Below are 20,278 nucleotides of genomic sequence, written 5' to 3'. Positions count from 1 at the left end.
TCAGAAAACATTGTAAATGTATATACGGATATAAAATGCATAGATACTAGATTATATTCCTTTCTTCCCACCTTTTGTATGTTACTAGTTTTTAAGTTCTTAGTGTCAGGGAGTGGGTCTTCATATTTGCTTATACCATTCCTAGTAAAATGGGGCCCCAATCATGCTTGAGGTCTCTGGACATTACTTTAATATATAACAATGAGATGGTGATAAATAACATTGCCATATTCCCTGGAAGAAGGAGAGATTATTTTTCCCTATGGGAGAGCAAAAGACACACAAAAGTATTAACGAATGTCATACTTGAAGTTATTGTCCCTCAAGAGATTTCCTAACTAATGAAAAGTATATAGTGATGGGAAGATCTGTGAGCATTTCCTGAGAGATTGTTAACTTTACAAAATAAACCATACAGACCTGCAACATGGCAGAACAGACCAAATTATCCATGCTTGTTCTAAGTAAAGAAGATAGTCAAGAAACTATACATACATGAGTTTACTCACATAGTGGGATGTGCAGATTGTATGTGAAAGGAAACTACATGTTGAATAATCACACAAGGAAGGGTGCCAAAACTTTGTAACAGATGTCCAGCCTAGATGACTGTGTGAGATCTAGAGATGTGAACATGCATATAGACACTATCCAGCACTCAGGCAAAAATGCCCGATTTGCTCTAAGTGTGACCATTTTGCTAACCAATGCAAGTACTGTAAAAGAAAAACAAACACAGCAAAGAAAACCAATATGCATTGAATCCATACAGCAACTGCACCAGTAGACAAAAGCTGTTCTATTTCAAATGAACACCAATGGCTTACAAAATGGCCTTGGATGCTGACTCCCCAGCTGTGTATTTAGACCAGGGGTGGGCAAACTTTTTGGCTTGAGGGCCACATCAGGGTTCCCAAACTTTATGGAGGGCTGGTATAGTGTATTAAATTGCTCCCCATAGGAATGTGCTACTTATGGTGTACTACGTACAGTTGCCAGTCCTGGTGCTCCGTAAGTAGCACATTACTACAGGGAGCCAGAGTGCTGGCAGCATGGCAAGCTGAGGCTGTGGGGGAGGGGCTAGCCTCCTTGGCCAGGAGCTCAAGGGCTGGACAGGACAGTCCCACAGACCAGCTGTGGACCATAGTTTGCCCATCTCTGATTTAGGCCCATATATGGTCCTCATCACTGTAGAAGCAGAACATTTTACTATTATTAATGGATTTTAGTCTCTCAACATCCCTGACAGATATTTATAATCCTCATTTAACATGTAGGGAACTGAGACACAGGAGAGGTTAAGAGCACAGTCATACAGAAACTCTGTAGCTGAGTCAGGAATTTAACCCAGCTTTTTCAAGTCTCAAGCCACTGACTTCTTAACCACAAGACCATCCTTCCTCCCTGTGGTACAGCTGGACAGATGATGAGGCAGACAAATGTGCTTGAAAGCAAGAATTGCAGTTCCTATTTCTACAGGGAAAAGATGTCATTTCACTCTGCAACATGAGAGAGAAGTAGGCTTGACTTTGTAACTATTACAGGGCATAGAACACCTATTTTAGGCCTGGAATCAGGCCAGCAATTGAAAATGATATATACGTGGTTTTACTACAGAAGAATTGACTCAAACCATCACAGCTTTATTGAAGAAATATACAGACATAGTTGAAGGATAGGGAAAGTAATATTATATACTAAATGACTGTAAACAAAGACGTACAACATATCATACATGCAGCCAGGAATGTACGTGTGATGCTGATGGACAGACTACAGAAAGAATTGCAGTGTTTCTTATCAGGAGATGTAATTGAAAAAGTGAGGAACCTGCAGAATAAGAACATCATCATTGACACAGAATCAAATCTGGATCACTGTGCTTGTACTTTGACCACAAGGAATAAATGCCAGCATTAGAAGGGAGCGTTATCACATACCAGCTAGACATGAAATCCTGGGAGAGAAGGCATATGCCAAATTTTTCATCATTTTTGATGCATCAAACGGCTTTTGGTAAATCCCTCTTACATAGAAGAGTACACAACTGTGCATTTAACAGGCCATTAAGCAGGCACTGTTTCCACTGCCTCGCTTGCAGCCAACTGTCCCAGAGAACTACGCAGCAACTTTTGCACAGCATTGATGGTGTAAGACCGTGCCTAATCTCACGCGGCACTCTACATAGCAAGAATACAATGCCACGCATGAACAAGTTCTGCAGAATGCCAGGGATAATGAATAAAGTAAAGTGCCAATTCCAGAAAAAAGGACTCTTATTTGGAAGAAATTCTGTCAAAGTATAAAGATGGTTGTTTTTTATAAAGAGGGAAGGACATGCTGAGTAGTTACAGTTCTATGTGAGAGATAGCTATAGAGATAAAAGATCATCCTCTACTGTGGAATGCAGAGATTGCCCCACTCCCAGAGTCAGAGAGTGGGAGGTGCTGCTCAGTGAGTAGATTCTTGTCTGTTTCACACAAGCCACTCAAAAATAAAATCTTATCTGAAAAGAGCACCACATACCTCTTACTGTCCTTTGCATCCACACTGGGCCAGATGGAAAAATGAACTTTTAAAAAATAAATAAAAATAACCCTCACTTTGAAATTATATGTTCCTTTGACTGTAGAAGCGAAGAGTTAGGGCACCTCAGGATAGCTTCTCCTCATGACTGCAGACTCAGCTTAAGGGCATAGACTCCTAGTACCTTTGTGAGTCAGGTGAAAGCCAGCAAGTCAGTCTAAAGGTTGCTCTTGGATTTTCACCTGTCCATTTAATCTGTAGTGGTATTTGCTGATTTGACACAGCTGCAGATGGAAGCACTTCGAATGCAGCAAAAGCTATTTCTAATTCTCACTAAGCACTGCTGCTAATGACCGCATTCTCTCTGGGACGGTTCCAGAACACACCAGTTGAATCTCCTGGAGGGTGGTAAGTTATGCCTCCAGCAGAGCCTTCAGACCAACCAGTAAAACAAAATTGTTTGAACAGAGAGAGGCTGTGTTTAAGGCTAGCGCAAGTTTACTGGGCAGAATGATTCTTGGATTAAAAAATTGTGGTCAGGAGTCTGTAGTGTATGATTCTTTCATGTATCTTTACACAACTGATAAACATCCAGTCAGGTTCAAATGCTCTTCAAGCTTCCTGCTAGAGCCTTCCAAAGTTGCTGCAGGAGCACAAGTGTATTAGTAAAACGTGGAAAAAATTGCAATGCTGCCCATATCCGCTCATCTGGGTAACGATTAAACATTACTGCTAATGTCAGGCATAAAGTACTAAGGCAGGCAGCAAATAAAAAAGCTTTATGTTATTATCATTTGGGAGGGGGAGTTAGAAGATATAGCAGCTTCGTGAGAGAAAAGGTAGCCCTGTTCCTGACACTCCCCTCAGCTGCTGTTTGGTGATGGATGGGCATCTTTGCAAACAGGATGCAGAGTGAGTGACTCAAGAATACTGAGTGCCAGACGCTGGATAGGAAGCTGTGTTTGATATGGAAACCAGCCTTGACCAGAGCTTAAGATGGATTTCTGGAAAAATCTACTAATGCTTTCTGATGCGGCATGACAATTTGCTTGCTTGTAGCTAATAAGCTGCTAATCAGCCACCAATATTACAGTGTGATTGCACTCTACATAGTTACAACTAGTGTGAATTTTTATATGCCAGAGACCATTAAAATGCTGACATGAGCTAATGGGAATGGCTTAGGGGTTGAAATAGAAGCTATAAATCATAGGCTAAAGTACAGCCAAATTCCACAGTGGAAAGAGCAGATATTTTGATGTGCAAAAGCTCAACTGCCAAGTCTGGTCTAGCTGTATTATACAACAGCAGCTGGTAGAGCAGCTAGAATGAAAGGTCTCTCAACATTTCCATTTTTGAAAAAAATCATTGATTTTTTTCCCCCAGAAGGTTAAATACTGTCCTTCCATATTGGAAGCTTGGCATACAGGTTGCCTGTCCAGAGGCAGTTTTTGTTTCAATTTAAAAATCATGTAAATTGTTTTGAAATTATGGATGGCAAAAAATGGGTTTTTTCTTTTGACAATTTCAGACTTTTTAATATTTGCTTTAGATAAGAAAAATCTTACCTAAATAGATGAAATTTTACCGGTTAAAAAGAGAGGGCCAACACTCCCTTTCTGTCACATTGGTGAATGAAGCTCAACTGGTGTGACAAAAAAGAGAATTTGCCTTAAGCAGTCTACAGAATAGACTAAGTGGCTCTCTTAATTGTCAGTCTGTATTGAAACAGCCAAGATATTTGACTAATGGCATAAACATGAGACTGAAAACAAGGAACTCTTGAATTCTAACTGAGGTATGGGCCCAATCTGGCTCCCATTGAAATCAATGAGAATGCTGTCAGTGGGAGCAGAATCGTGTCCTCGCTCTGTGACATTGGACAAGTCACTTAATTTCTTTGTGTCTGAATACGGTAACAATACTTCATTAACAGATTCATTAACAGACCACATTTGCCACAACCACTGCTGATGCAGATAGGTATATTTTGCACCTGTCTCTGCTAGCCTGGTCCATTGTACCCCCAAAGTAGGAGGGCAGATGGCTGTACTACCTCAAGTTTTTGACTGGGGTGGGCAATGCTAATTTCTACTTTGGGTGCGATGGGAGCTACACCAATAGAGTCTGCCTAAGGGATGCACTGAATCAATTCATCACCTGCATACATTAGCCACACTCTTTCCTTGGCCAATGTAAGGTGATGAGTCACTCGTGTGGTAGGCTCCCAGCCAATCCACAAGCCAGGAGCTGGTCATGTGACTCCCAGAATGGGTATATGAGCACCACAGGAGGACCAGCAGCTCAGTCTGCTCAAGGCTACTCCAGGGCTTGGAACTGTCTCCTGTCTGATGGTGGCAACAAACTCCCCAGGCATTAGCCTGCTCTGAGCTCTGCTCATGTTGTGCTCTGCTCCCAGTCCTGCTCCAGCCTTGTTCCACCCCTGCCCTGGACGCCTGATTCTGCCTCTGACCACTAGTCATGACTGCTCCAGCTTGGACCACTAGGAATGATCATCTCCCATCCCAGCTGCTGATAGCCAGTGCCTCCTGCTTGTAGGGCTGAGCTGGTTGGCTGCAAGCCTCCTGATGGAGAGGAGGAGAAACACTCCTCGTGCCATTGTAACTGTGTCACTGGCTGGACTTTAATCCACTGAGGTGCCTCGTCCAGGGAACACCAGCACAGACTCTCCTTGAGGGTATGATCCAACTCCTGTAGAAATCAATAGAAAGAATCCTATTAACTTCAATGCAAATTGGGTCAGACACTGAATTTGGCTCAGTATTTGTAAAGAGCTTTGAAGTGCTCTCTCATTTCAAAGTATTACTAATGCTGAAAAATAGCTGCTGTATATGTACTCTGTATATGCTGCTATTAGTAACGGTTACTAGGCGTTAACATCCTCTGATTTTTCAGGGTTTGGTACGTCAGCTTTTTCAAACTGAAATTTGCTAGATTTAATTTGTACGGCCAAATTATGCCCCAAGTTAAAACAGAGGTGATATATATGTGTGTGTGTGTGTGTATGTGGGAGGGATGCAGGGTCTCATGCCCCCTCTCCCGCACAGATTGCTCATCACATGGTGCGGCAGGGCCCCCTCCCTTCAGAGCAGCTGAGTCAGCGAGCTGCACTGGGCAGGGAAAGGCAGAGGCAGGAGCAGAGGAACAGCTGGGAGCTGCTTGGAGGTGCCGCTGCTTTATCTCTGCTGGGAGAGTCAGAGGAACAGCTTGGAGCTGCACAGGGGGGCTGCTGCTTTCCCAGAAGGGTGGGGTGGGGCTGCTTTCTGGAAAGGGAGAGTTGCTACAAGGAGGGGCATGACTTGAGCTGTTCCGGGGTTGTGCCCTCTCACTGTCAGGAGGCACGGGTCATCTACCCAGTGCAGAATTTGTCCCTACAAATCTTGTGGCACGCTGTACCTCAAAGTAGCACCCTGGAACCCTCGTATTCACCACTGTCATGTAATTACACCTCTACCTCGATATAACGTGACCCGATATAACACGAATTTGGATATAACACGGTAAAGCAGCACTCCGGAGAGGCGGGGCTGCGTGCTCCGGCAGATCAAAGCAAGTTCAATATAACGTGCTTTCACCTATAACGCGGTAAGATTTTTGGGCTCCCGAGGACAGCGTTATATCGGGATAGAGGTGTATTATGTGTTTTGTACAAAGTATGCGTTTTGAGTATTTGTTTTAAAAGTTTTGATCTGTTGAACATTAATATTCTGTTGGATTGTATGGGCTATCTTTATATGTGACGTTATAAAGCATTATATGTGTTACCGAAATATGTTAGACAGCCAAGCTTTCAGTTGTAACGAAGGACTAGCCAGACATGTGCTGACGGCCCATTAAAGGGAATCCACTCTCCCAACGGCCATCCCAGACACTTCTCGGAGAGAACATGTGCAATGGAGACTGCTCGACCTAGAGTTGCCAACCCTCCCGGATTGCTGGGAGTCTGCCGGAATCAGCCTCAATCTCTTGGTTGCTATTGAAAGCAATCCAAGCGATTTTTTTAATAGGCCAAAAGTCCAGTCAGTAGCGCAGTGGGACTAAGGCAGGCTCTCTACCTGCCCTAGCTCCATGTGGCTCTCGGTAGCATCTGGCACGTTCGGCTCAGGGGCGGTCAGGGGCTCTCTGTATGCTGCTCCTGCCCTGAACACCAACTCTGCAGCTTCGCGGCCAATGGGACCTGCGGGAGTGGCGCCTGCAGGCAGGGGCAGCGCGCAAAGATGCCTGGCTGCCCCTGAACCCTAGGAGCTGGATGTGCTGGCCACTTCTGGGAGCCGCCCGAGATAAGCGCTGATGACTGGAGCCTGCACCCCTCATCCCCTCCCGCACCCAACTCCCTGCCCCATCCCTGAGCCATCTCTTACACCCCCTCCTACACCCCACCTCCCTGCCCCATCCCTGAGCCCTCTCTCACACCCCCTCCTGCATCCCACCTCCCTGCCCCATCCCTGAGCCCTCTCTCACACCCCCTCCCACACCCCAAACCCCTACTCCAGCCCTGAGCCCTTTCTTGCACCCAAGCCCTCTCCGACACCAAACACCCTCCCAGAGCCTGCACCCCAAATCCCTTCCCACATGCCAACCCCCTGCCCCAGCCTGGTGAAAGTGAGTGAGGGTGGGGGAGAGCGAGCAATGAAGGGAGGGGGGATGGAGTGAGCGGGGGCGACATCTCGGAGAAGGGGCTGGGCAGGAGAGTGGCCTTGGGGAGGGGATGGGGCAGGGTTTGGGTTTGTGCAATTAGACAGTTGCACAACCCTAGCTTGACCAATGGGGAGTGCCTGATTCCCCACATCACAGCAAAGATCTTTCCAGCAAGCTGGAAGAAAATATAAAAGAGGAGACAGGCCCAGCGATGATGTCACATCCACTCCCCTCTCCCAATACAACACCTGGAAGAACATCTGGAGGACAAAGACTTTGAAATGGGGAAGGGTGATCCCAGGCTGGAAGGTAGTCTCAGCCTTATATTAAGGAACTGTAACTTCCTTATACCATCTGTCTGGGTGAGAAAAGCTGTATGATTAAACTCTTGCTTAAACTAAAAGTTTTGGATTTAGAAAGCATGTTTACTCTGACCTTTATGTCTACCACTTATAATCACTTAAAATCTATCTTTCTGTAGTTAGTAAATCTGTTTTCTATTTTATCTAAACCAGTGAGTTTTGGTTGAAGGGCTTAGGAAATCTCAGCTCAGGTTAACAAGGGCTGTTGCACATCCACTACCGTTTTGTTGGTGTGGCAAACTAGGTAATGAACTTACACTGGTCAGGCTTCTGACCAAGGGTCCTAGAACAAGAGGCGCCAAGGGGCCATGGCCTTCCCACTTTTGAAAGTGGATTGGCCTGGCCCATCCACTTTTTGCCATGGGCCCAGCCTCCTGCTCCTTCTCTTCCCTCAGCCTGGCTGGAAGCTGGAGCCTGGCCCAGGTAAGATTGGCCCAGGAACCCAGGCAGCTGTGGGCCTTCCACCTGCCCGAAATGGGGGCCGGAGAGCAGCCCCTAGCCTGTGTCCCTGACTTCCAGGGAAGATGGAGGGTCTGTGGCTCCCCATAGCTGCCTGGGTGGCTCTTACTATGGCCCGGATGTGGCTCTTTGGCCCCTGAGGCCGAGCCCACAGGCCAGGCCGGAAGCTGGAGCCGGGTTGGGGTAAGAGCTGCGCAGACAGCTGTGGGGAGCTACAGACCCTCCACCTGCCCTGGGCGAGGCACCCAGAGGGCAGAGACATAGACTGGGGGCCACTCTCACCCCACCACCACCACCCAGGGCAGGTGGGTCCATGGCTCCCCAGCCCCACTCTGGCTTCCAGGTTGGCTGCAGGGGGTGGGGCCTCGGGGGAAGAGGAGGGGCAGGCCTGGGGCCCCTCCACTGTTAGGACAAATCCTCTGCCCCTGCTTCTGACCAGTGCAAGGCTGGGGCGCTGTGGGGAATTGGCTGGAGCCTCCCTATTGATGGTTCATGAATGGCTAGGAGATCATTTATGTAACTCAGTTGGATGTATCCCTGCCTGTGGATGTCTGTGTAAGTGCAGTACTTGCCAGAAGTTTGTAGCTTGCCATCAACATCACAGTGTGAGGGATATCCCAGGCTAGTCGGTTTTGGAGGACTCAGTGGTACCACAGTCCAGGTTGCACCGCAGTCACACCCATATATAAAGCTTTTTTTAACAATCATGTTTTTTAACCAAAATGGGAAGTTAGTCACAGGATCTCCTGTGGTTCCAAAGCAAGCTGTTTTTTCAGTGTGTGTTCTTATCATGCACGTTCTTTTATGTAAAATATTGTGAGGTATTCTTGTGTATTTGTTTGCAAAACCCCATAGTCATAAATGGATTCTTACATAATTCATCTTAATAGGATTCTGTATATATAAAAACCCCACCCATTGCTTGGAAAGATACTGTGTAGTCAAGAATAAAACAATTGCTACTGCATCTTGCATAATTATAAGACTGCTGTTTAGTGAGCAGTCATATGTGTAGTTTCTTTGTGAGTTTGGTGCTTGTACCATTTCAAGAAGAATAATTAAGGTAAACTCTTTAGGCTCTTCACGGTATATGTTTGTAAAGTGCCCAGCACACTAGGCCCCTCACCTGGCTGAGGTCTCTTGATGCTACTGCGATATAAAGGTTAAATAATAAGGACCCAGTTATGCAAGTGAGTAACTCCCTAGTCCAGCTGAACTCCTTGGGCTACTCACATTCTTAAACGTATGCAGGATAGAGGCTTAGATTTATGTTTTAAAAAAAACAAACCCATATCCCTCCAAATTTAAACTTAAAAAAAAACAAACAAACCCCGACTTCCTCTATTTCCTTAACTTTCCTTGCCTATGTATAGAGACTTAGAACAGTGGATGGTTACACCAATCAGCTGTCCGTCCTTGGAATGTGACTTTAGAAATATATTGGACTCTTACTTTCTCTAATCTTATACTTGTGATATATTATAAGCAATTTATGTGTAAATTCCTGTTAGTTTGTAAATTGGCTGCTAAAATCCAGTAATCCTACTTGAGGTTGTATATTTCCAGCATTCTCCTTTACAGTGATGTGAGCATAGAGGAGCCAGATTGTGTGATGCTCTGTGTATGTGTGAGCTTCAGGGTACGTCTGCTCAGCAGCTGGGAGCACGCTTTGAGGGAGCCGAGTTCTGTGAGTCAAGTTGAAGTGTGTTCAGTATGGGAGGGTAGCAGCCAGGAACTATCCACATTTTGTATAAAATAAAAACTGGTCTGTCTCATGAGATTTCCAGATCAGTTTTGCAAATCAGAGGGAGACGTGGATAAAATTCAGAACTCTGGGTACTTCTCCCATTGAACATTCAGAGGTTCACTTGATGCTGTTGAACGTTTCCCTTGTCCTGTTTGCGTATCTCTGTACATCTCAGTTTATATTGATATTATGGATGAGTTTATGCTTGGGAGACTAGTGATGACTAAGTATGTGAAAAGGAAGCAAGATAGAAAGCAAAACATGTCACTAGTCCCATGAGCCATGCACCTAATATCCTTTCTAAAGCATAACTTGTTAAAATGAGAATATATAAATTCTGCACCGCACCCCAGGCATGTGTCAAATATCCCTTTAATTAGAACAGACTTTATGTCCTGGATCCCTTGTCACATGGAGTTGCATTTTTTGTGTGATTATTTTAAAGAAAAAGTTGCCTTTCCCCCCCCCCCCCCCCCCATCATAGCTCCCCTATTTTACAGGGATGACGACTTCTGGGTAAGTACAGACTCCATTCCTTAGAGTGCAGCTTGATTCCTGGGGGCAAATGCTCAGCTGCTGTAAATTGTCCTAGCTCCATCCAAGTCAATAGAGCTATGGCAGTTTCCACCAGCTGATGATTTGCCATCTGGTGTGTGTGGTATGTTTTAATATGTATATCAGCACAGTCTAACTAAAACAAAAGAACCAGATTACATGAGTTATGAAAATCGGCGAAGTGCAGAGCTCAGTGAACTGAAGAATAAAGTTGTTGGTGTTACCTGCTTGAATAAATCCTGTTTAGGGTCTTTCCCTCGTGGCAAAACAAGGAACATCACCAGATTTGAGGGAACAAGGTTTACAGACAGAAGAGCAATACAGCAGGGCAAAGTCCTAAAGCAGATGGTAGCAGAAGTATTTTCTACAGCTCTAGTATTGAGACTATTTTAATGGAATGCATGTATTACTTGCCGGTAAGCAGCAGATGCCATCACAAGCTGGGACTCCTCCCCACCTGCTTCATTGCAACAATCCTGCAAGGTTTGTCTGAAAGGCGATGGCTACTCTATGTTTAGTAAACTTGATTGACTCTGATTTGCAATAAACTATTTCAACTAGTTTTCCAGTGTTGTATGGAATGTTCACACATCCCAATCCACTTTCCAGTTGTGGTGGAGCAGGAGGGTGCCCCATTTGACAGGTGCAGGAGAATATATTAACAATTGTCCAGATAGTTTTAAAACTAGCTATGGAATGATGGTCAGCATTTTATTCTCCTCCCCCACAAATACTGCTCTAAATATATTCTGAGGGCTAGTCAAAGCAGACACAAGGGTACAGACTGACAGCGAGTGCCTTTAAGCTGGAGGCTACTTGAATGCAGGCTGGGTGGCTGGCATATATCTAGGTTTAGCTGCAATTGCTGTGAAGGATGTAAGAGAAATAGAAACTGCTAAAGCTTGGTTAATGTAAATGTCTGAGAAGTGGGGAAAATCTAAGACTTTAAAATTGGTCAAAGAATTAGCATCTTCTAGCAAAATGAGGTAAGCTTCAAATTCAGCTTGTAGATGCCACAGCCCTGCCAAAGACCAAATCCCTCTCTTTTTTTGAGCTGTAATTGCACTTGCTACTGGCCTATTAAGGCAGCTGGAAATAAATATGTATGGCACTGAGATGGCATCAGGTCACTGTGATGGTGTCTAATTTTAAACTCTGGAGCAGAAGCAACTTTTCCACAAAAGGGAAATGCAATTCCTCTGAGCTCCTTTTGGTTTTCTAAAGCATGGTTAAAATCTGGAATAATTATATTATTCAGTGTTGCCATAGAAGACTTCTTAAAATGTGCTGTTCTGTCCTGGGTTTGGTGACTGTGCAGGAACGTCAGATGGAATTGATAATGAAGGCGAATTTTGGGAATAGCCGCAATGTTTGTTGTGGCTATTGATTGGAATTTGCTAGGCTGATTTTAAATACTGTTGCTCTCTTTTGAACTTTGTGTATCGATTGCACATTGCAGATAAACAACCATCTGTGCTGAGTGAATATTTATTATGACTTGGAAGCAGACTAAGTAAGGACAGCCTTGAATTAGAGTTTAAATGATGGTTTTCTAGTAAGAAAGGTTTTCCCACCCTTGATTATTACAGTTTTATTTAAACAAGGGAGAGGGAGTCTAAATACGTGGATTTGTTTTTTCCATCTTTGAAAAAGTTCAAGGTCTTGAAAAATGATTACAGAAAAGACACAGCCGAGTTTTCTGTATTATTTATATGGTGCCAATAGTGTTGCCCTGCCTCAATTTGGAAACCTGTCAATTTTAAAATATATTAAATGGTTTTAGAAATCTAGACACAAATTGAACTTATTGATCATGGGACTGATTCAATTTCAGTGCACTCAGTGGGAGTCTTTCCACTGACATTTTAATGAGTTGGATTGGGCCTTGGCTCTCATTGTTAATGTCCATTCAGTAAATGGAAGGGTCTGGATTGATACCTTTTCAACGTCTAGAAGAAGCCCTGTACATTTCTACTGGAACCCAAGGAATCCCCCTATTTACTTACATCTCTCTGTACTTTTAAGGTTCTATGGAGTGGTCAAGAAGTACTGGAAAATGCATTTTTGGCTGGAAGACTTGTCGCGGTATAGTGCAAGGAACTTCTTTCCTTCCCTATTTTATCCAGAGGTTCTGAATATGCTTCGTATGCAGTACTCCTAGTATTTATCCCTACTGACAGGGAAGAATGAGACTGGTACCAGTAATGAAAGCAGGCTCTCCCACATAGCAATGCAGACAGCAACCACTGAGGCATTTGTCCTTCTGTTTTTATTAATACGTTCAGTTTCATAGACTCCATAATGCATCCTACAAGTGTATTTCTAGGGGATTATTGCATATCTTGGGTGGTTAACGTCACTCAGTCCTTGGCTTCATACCTTATTAAAAGCACCTGAGACATTCTATAAATGCTGAGAAAGGCTCTTATTTATCTCATAATGAAAAGACTTTGTTAGCTATTTATTTTGGAAGCATACTTACTTGGTCCATCCTTACAACAAACACACACACAAAACTAATTTTCTGGAAGTTGGTTTTGCTCAGCAAAATAACTATGGATTTTAACATGCAGTGGTTTTTTATTTTATTTTGAATGAGTAAATAGCTAAATTTAAACTTTTATAATCAGTGACAATTTATTAATGTAAACTCCCTCCCCCGCCCCTGCCAAAAAAAAGAATTGTGAGGTTGTAAAAGGATGGAATTTTAGAAATGCAGAAGAGTTAAATGAATAACTCCAGTTATGATGGTGACACTTACAAAAATAGTTAATGAACTATTTTCTTTTTAAACACTTAACCTGCTCTACTTGCCTGTAGAGTAAGTTTGTTCTTTTTTTGTGTGTTAAAAAAAAAAAAGACAGAATCATAATTCATATTACCACCTGATCAGTGAATTTTTCTACTGAAGTTCAGATATCTGTACCTTGTGAATTTATTATTGTTCTTTCTTTCATTTGCAGGATACTGGGGTTGGGAAATCAAGTATAGTTTGTCGATTTGTCCAGGATCATTTTGATCACAATATTAGCCCTACTATTGGGTAAGTACCCTGTCTAATCTTTTCCTTGAAATGTTTCACTGCTGCCAAAATCATCATCTTACTTCTATCTAAAGTGTCTTCTCTTCCCTATGTTCAAGACTATGCATAACTCCCCTACATTTCCCCCTCACTTCTTTGATGCCCTGTTCTGCTCTCCACACTCCATTAACTTCTCTCTTTTTTTTCTTTTTGTGTGTGTGTGCCTTTTTGCCTCGCTCTCTGCTCATGTTATTCCTTACATTTAGAATAGCCTCGCCATTAATAGTCAGAAAGCTTCTTTCTTCCCTCTCAACAACTACTGAACAGTCACCTGATTTGTGAAGCTGACACGCACACACATACTACTCTGTGTTTTGTATTGTACAGACTCATGATTGGAAGCTTTTTACCCTCTGTTAAGCTCTGAGTACAACTATGAGATAATATAAATAATGCTAGGTTTGAGTCTACTCTCTGGGTGATGATACATATGCCACTAAATGTCCCCTTTCAATGTGCTAGAGTGACTAGGAAACCTGAGTAAGTCAGGACCAGATTGTTCAGTTCTCATGGAAAGCAGGATAGGACGTGAGGCCAAATTCTGCTCTTCTAAAATAACTCCATATTTAATTATATTTGCACCAATGTAAATGAACAGAACCTGAGCTGTTGTTTCCTATTCTAGGAGTCATGGACCCAATAAATTCAGATAAATTAATTTCTCTGTTACCACTCTCCTTTTAAGTCATCCTCTTCTTCATGGTAGCACCCATCCCTCACCAACAGCCTCTTAGCTCCCTGTATTGCACTGTGTGAATTTCCTTTTTACTTGTCAAGAGCTGCTAGTTTCAATGATGTCTTAGACTGTCCGGAGGAGTACACGCAGAATCCTTTTTTTTTGTAGTGCTGGTAGGGGGGATTCTGTGGGTTAGTATGCTGTTCAGAAGTATGTTGGAAATATTCTTTGAGACGGAGACGTTAAAAGTAGGATTCTAGGTCACAGAACTGTATCATGTTCGTGGGTCTAGAGGGACAAAAGGAGAGGCCCCGAGATAGGACAGACTCTTCTGCTGGGCCAAGAGTGTATCTGGAAAGATTAACAGTATTGCTGGGTGGATTAAGGGAACTACTGTTGTGGCTCCTTGTGGCATGTAGCAGTTTAGATAGTTTAGTGTCCTTTTTCCTTTGTAGAGAGGCAAAGTTTGTCTTGTAAAGTCTATCCATGAGGAAGTTTGTGTGGAAGGTTGATTTTTTATGAGAGTATCCAGTTTTGAGAGCTCATTCTTAATCTTTCCCTGTTTGCTGTATAGGATGCTGATCAGGTGGTTTCACAGTTTCTTTGAGAGTGTGTGACACAGTCTCTCAGCATAGTCTGTGTGATATGTAGATTGTAATGGATTTTTTACCTTTAGTCCTTTTGGTATGATGTCCATTTGCTTGCATTTGGAAAGGAAAAGGATTCTGTGTGGACTCCTCCGGATGGTCGAAACAACAGACTGGATTTCTACATAGATTGCTTCCATCAACGTGCAAAGGCTGAAATTGTGGAAAAGCAACATCACTTGCCCCATAACCTCAGCCATGCAGAACACAACGCCATCTACAGCCTCAGAAACAACCCTGACATCATAATCAAAAAGGCTGACAAAGGAGGTGCTGTCGTCATCATGGATAAATTGGAATATGACCAAGAGGCTGCTAGACAGCTCTCTAACACCACATTCTACAGGCCATTATCCTCTGATCCCACTGAGGATTACCTAAAGAAACTACACCATCTGCTAAAAAAACTCCCTGACAAAGCGCAGGAACAAATCTGTACAGACACATGCCTAGAACCCCAACCAGGGGTATTCTATTTGCTACCCAAGATCCATAAACCTGGAAATCCTGGACGCCCCATCATCTCAAGCATTGGCACCCTAACATCAGGCTTGTTTGGTTATGTGGACTCCCTCCTCAGATCCTACGCTACCAGCACTCCCAGCTATCTTCGAGACACCACTGACTTCCTGAGGAAACTACAATCCATCGGTGATCTTCCAGAAAACACCATCCTGGCCACTATGGACGTAGAAGCCCTCTACACCAATATTCCACACAAAGATGGACTACAAGCTATCAGGAACAGTATCCCCGATAATGTCACAGCTAACCTGGTGGCTGAACTTTGTGACTTTGTCCTCACCCACAACTATTTCACATTTGGGGACAATATATACCTTCAAGTCAGCGGCACTGCTATGGGTACCCACATGGCCCCACAGTATGCCAACATTTTTATGGCTGACTTAGAACAACGCTTCCTTAGTTCTCGTCCCCTAACGCCCCTACTCTACTTGCACTACATTGATGACATCTTCATCATCTGGATCCATGGAAAAGAAGCCCTTGAGGAATTCCACCATGATTTCAATAATTTCCATCCCACCATCAACCTCAGCCTAGCTCAATCCACACAAGCGGTCCATTTCCTTGACACTACTGTGCTAATAAGCGATGGTCACATAAATACCACCCTATACCGGAAACCTACTGACCGCTACACTTACCTACATGCCTCCAGCTTCCATCCAGGACACACCACACGATCCATTGTCTACAGCTAAGCTCTTAAGATATAACCGCATTTGCTCAAATCCCTCAGATAGAGACAAGCACCTACAAGATCTCTATCAAGCATTCTTAAAACTACAATACCCACCTGCTGAAGTGAAAAAACAGATTGACAGAGCCAGACGAGTACCCAGAAGTCACCTCCTACAAGACAGGTCCAACAAAGAAAATAAAAGAACACCACTAGCTGTCACCTTCAGCCCCCAACTAAAACCTCTCCAGCGCATCATCAGAGATCTACAACCTATCCTGAAAGATGATCCTTTACTCTCACAGATCTTGGGAGACAGACCTGTCCTCGCTTACAGACAACCCCTCAACCTAAAGCAAATACTCACCAGCAAGCACACATCACTGAACAAAAACACTGACCCAGGAACCTATCCTTGTAACAAACCCCGATGCCAACTCTGTCCACATATCTATTCAAGTGACATCATCATAGGACCTAATCACATCAGCCATACCATCAGGGGCTCGTTCACCTGCACATCTACCAATGTGATATATGCCATCATGTGCCAGCAATGCCCCTCTGCCATGTACATTGGCCAAATCGGACAGTCTCTACGCAAAAGAATTAATGGACACAAATCTGACATCAGGAATCATCATACTCAAAAACCAGTGGGAGAACACTTTAACCTTTCTGGCCATTCAATGACAGACCTGCAGGTGGCTATCTTACAACAGAAAAACTTCAAAAACAGACTCCAACGAGAGACTGCTGAGCTGGAATTGATATGCAAACTAGATACAATCAACTCAGGATTGAATAAGGACTGGGAATGGCTGAGCCATTACAAACATTGAATCTATCTCCCCTTGTAAGTATTCTCACACTTCTTATCAAACTGTCTGTACTGGGCTATCTTGATTATCACTTCTAAAGTTTTTTTTCTCTTACTTAATTGGCCTCTCAGAGTTGGTAAGACAACTCCCACCTGTTCATGCTCTCTGTATGTGTGTAAATCTATCTCCTCAATATATGTTCCACTCTATATGCATCTGAAGAAGTGGGCTGTAGCCCACGAAAGCTTATGCTCTAATAAATTTGTTAGTCTCTAAGGTGCCACAAGTACTCCTGGTTTTTTTGCGGATACAGACTAACACGGCTGCTACTCTGAAAGCTATTTTTCACAGAAACTGCAGAGCTTCTAAATCCAAAGCATCACAAGCTAGCTCCTGTCAGTCATTTAACTGAGTTTAATTCAGAGATCTCTTCTTTCCAACACTTATGGCCAAATCCTCAGCCCTGCATCAATTGGAAAATGTTGAAGACACTTGACTTCTCTAGGGCAGAGGAAGCTAATATACCTTGTCCATGAACGAATTATTTGGGTGTGAACAGTTGCTCTTGTTTTGTAATTATTCTACTTTAAATTCCTTATGAAGAGTAAGCTTTATTTGTGTTTGATGTTGAGGTGGCTAAAAGCTTTCAGCTGTAACATGTTGACCTTTGCCTTTGGATGCACAATTGGAGTCCCAGCTGCGGATTTTATGACCAGATTCCAATACAGTTTTGGACGACTGAATTTAACAAATGGAGGAAGCTGGGCAGAGAGGAGGGGGCAAGGAAGAACATCATCACTGGCGGTATTGATTAGGAAGACATTTGCTCATAGTGATGAAATTAATGGGAACCTAGTGGTCCTTTAGTTCTAAAGCACTGTCAATTCTTTATCAAAGTAAAGATATTCTACCCATATGAGAAGAAAATAGAAACTTTTCATAATTGTCATGTTTAGGGGGAAAAGATTGTATATTTGGAAAAAAAAACTTTGTCACATTAGTGTACTGAGTTAAATATTGCTAATATGTTTTGTTGCCTTATGTTTTCTAAGTAGGACTACTACGTAGGTAAGGTTTTTTTTTTTTTTTTTGGCCAGATGAACTAATGTTCTAAATCCACAATTCTAGTGACCTCCTGTAGCTGCTGGTGTTCTGAACTTCCTGTTTTCAAAGCTATAAAGTGTTGCATAATAAAAAAACGATAGTTGGAAACATACACCCACAAAATAACCAAAGAAAATACTGCTCTTCCTGTGTTACTTAATCTTTTTGTATCCAATGGAACACTGTTTGAATTGAGCAATTTACAGATGGCTATCCAGGGAACCTCTGGTGTATCTTTCCTAGAAAATGTTTCGAAAACACATGCCATGTGATGTAATCCGGTGTATTTCTAATGCAAAACACATCCTATCAGATGCCTCTTTATATGTCAGGGATAAAAGTTATCTTTGCAGGAATGGTTCTGCAGTGTCTAGAAAGAAACACAATTCTACCAGAGCCTGGGCAATCTCTTTCAGGCCTCCTTCAGCTCAAACACTGTTGTACAGAGCAAACCTATAAATGTCTAACATTCTTTTTTAAAGGGATACAATTTTGAAAAATCATATTTCCCTCTGAAAAAATTCTACCTATTGTTAGAAGTAACAACTAACATTGTTATGCCCAAGATTGGAGGGGATGTGGGGGCGGGACTTTTTGGTTTGTTTACATTGTACTTTTGGCAACACTTTGTGTATAGTCTGTTCCGTTGTTTTGTTGCTAGTCACTTACTTTTCCTGTCTTCTACACTAGCATATGAAATCACTCATTCACTGCTTGGTGGGGTGATAACATGTACACTTAACCCACTCCTTGCAAGAGGATGTTCACCAGGATCAGCAACAACAACAAAAAGAACCTGAAGTGCCAGCTGCCCAATGGACAGGCATGTGCACAGAGAAGAAAGGAGGTATGGGCCCCAGGCACGTTTGGTGCCGGTGCTCTTGAGCCTAACCAGAAGGATCCCTCTAAACCTCACCAGAGGAAAAGAGAAATCCTAATTTGCATAAACATAAATAAATCCAGGGGATACTATTGAATGGACGCTGTACCAGAAAATGACTTTTTCCCCACCCTAAGTGGCCTGGCCTAACCAAACAAACCTGCCCAAAGTCTAGAGTTGATATATTTGGAATATTGGTCTGGTGAATTTCATTTGTTAACCTCACAGTGGGTTTAGATCTGAATAACAAACAGTTGGTACTTCTCATTTCAGTGCATCCTTCATGACTAAAACTGTTCCTTGTGGGAATGAGCTTCATAAATTTCTGATCTGGGATACAGCTGGTCAGGAGCGGGTGAGTATCACTGTGTGATATGTTCTGTTAAAATAATATTTAATACTTATATGCCACTTTTCATCTTCACAGGTCTTTAACAAACATGTTTAATGAATTCTCACATTACCTTGTGAAGTATGTCTCAGTAACTAAGTATTACTATTCCCATTTCACACATGGGAAAACAGAGACAAGCAGGTTAAATGACTTGCCTAAAAGCAGAGACCACTGGATCAAGTTTCAATTCTCTGCCCTCTTCTACAAAGCCCTATGGAACTCTGCTTCTGTCTGTATATTGATTTATGGGCTGATTCTGATCTCCTATTCTAGAGGGTCACATAGTTTGAGCGCAGTTGAACACACCACAGCCACAACTCCCTGTGTGCCATCCTATCCCCCTCTATTTGAGGGACTCCCTGCAACGCCTCCCTTCATCCCCACCATTCTCCCATCTACCACATGCCTGGAGCTCTGTATGGCCTCCATTTCCCCCTTTCTTGCATGCCCCTGCATTATCCATTTCCCCCAAGGCAGGGGCTTTGTGTGTTTTCCCTCATTCCCCCTCTGCCACATGGCAGGGGTTGTGTGTGTGCTCCCCATTTACTCTTCCCCACATGCCAGCAGGGGTGCTGGAACAATTTGTATAGTGGGGATGCTGAGATACATTGAATCAAACTGTAAACCCTGCATATGATGGAAACCACTTCAAGCCAAGGGGTGTGGCAGCATCCCTAGTTCCAGCACATATGTATGCCAACAACCCCCATTCTTCCCTCCCATTCTGTGCCCCCAACCTCCATTTCCCGCCACTATTGTTTCTTTTCTTTCTGCCTGGGAGATAAATCATTCAGGGTGTCAGCATTTTAAAACTGTATTGGGGCCTTTATCAGAGCTGAGAATGAGGGGTGTTATGCTGGATGGCGTTAATGGCTGTCATCAACCAGTTCTTTGATTTATAGACTATGACAATGGTGGGTGAAGCTGTGCTCATTCTGCTAACCAGATGCCAGGGCTCCACCTGTCCCACATTTTCTCCTTCCTGTTTTCTAGTTTTCACCAAAATCAGTAGAATTCTGCCTATTGATGTTTAGAACTTCCCTTGAAGTTTTGGAATTTGATGGGATGCAGCATTCCAAAGTTTTCACATTATGTACAAACACAAACAGAAAAATGCCGTTGAGTGTCTGGTCATACTTGACACAACCACTACCGAGGGGGT

General features: G+C 43.2%; 1 protein-coding gene across 1 annotated transcript in view; it reads left to right on the top strand.

The window, feature by feature from the left end:
* The window catches only part of RAB31 (RAB31, member RAS oncogene family), a 95,720-nt gene that overhangs the window by 30,688 nt on the left and 44,754 nt on the right, over positions 1 to 20,278 (top strand). Inside the window, exons 2-3 of the mRNA XM_034762604.1 lie at positions 13,272 to 13,351; positions 18,996 to 19,077. Coding sequence (XP_034618495.1) covers positions 13,272 to 13,351; positions 18,996 to 19,077 — 162 coding nt within the window. The remainder of the gene's footprint in view (positions 1 to 13,271; positions 13,352 to 18,995; positions 19,078 to 20,278) is intronic.

The sequence above is a fragment of the Trachemys scripta genome, chromosome 2 (assembly GCF_013100865.1).
Source record: "Trachemys scripta elegans isolate TJP31775 chromosome 2, CAS_Tse_1.0, whole genome shotgun sequence".
Lineage (NCBI taxonomy): Eukaryota > Metazoa > Chordata > Testudines > Emydidae > Trachemys > Trachemys scripta.
This window is presented reverse-complemented; position numbering and strand designations above follow the sequence as displayed.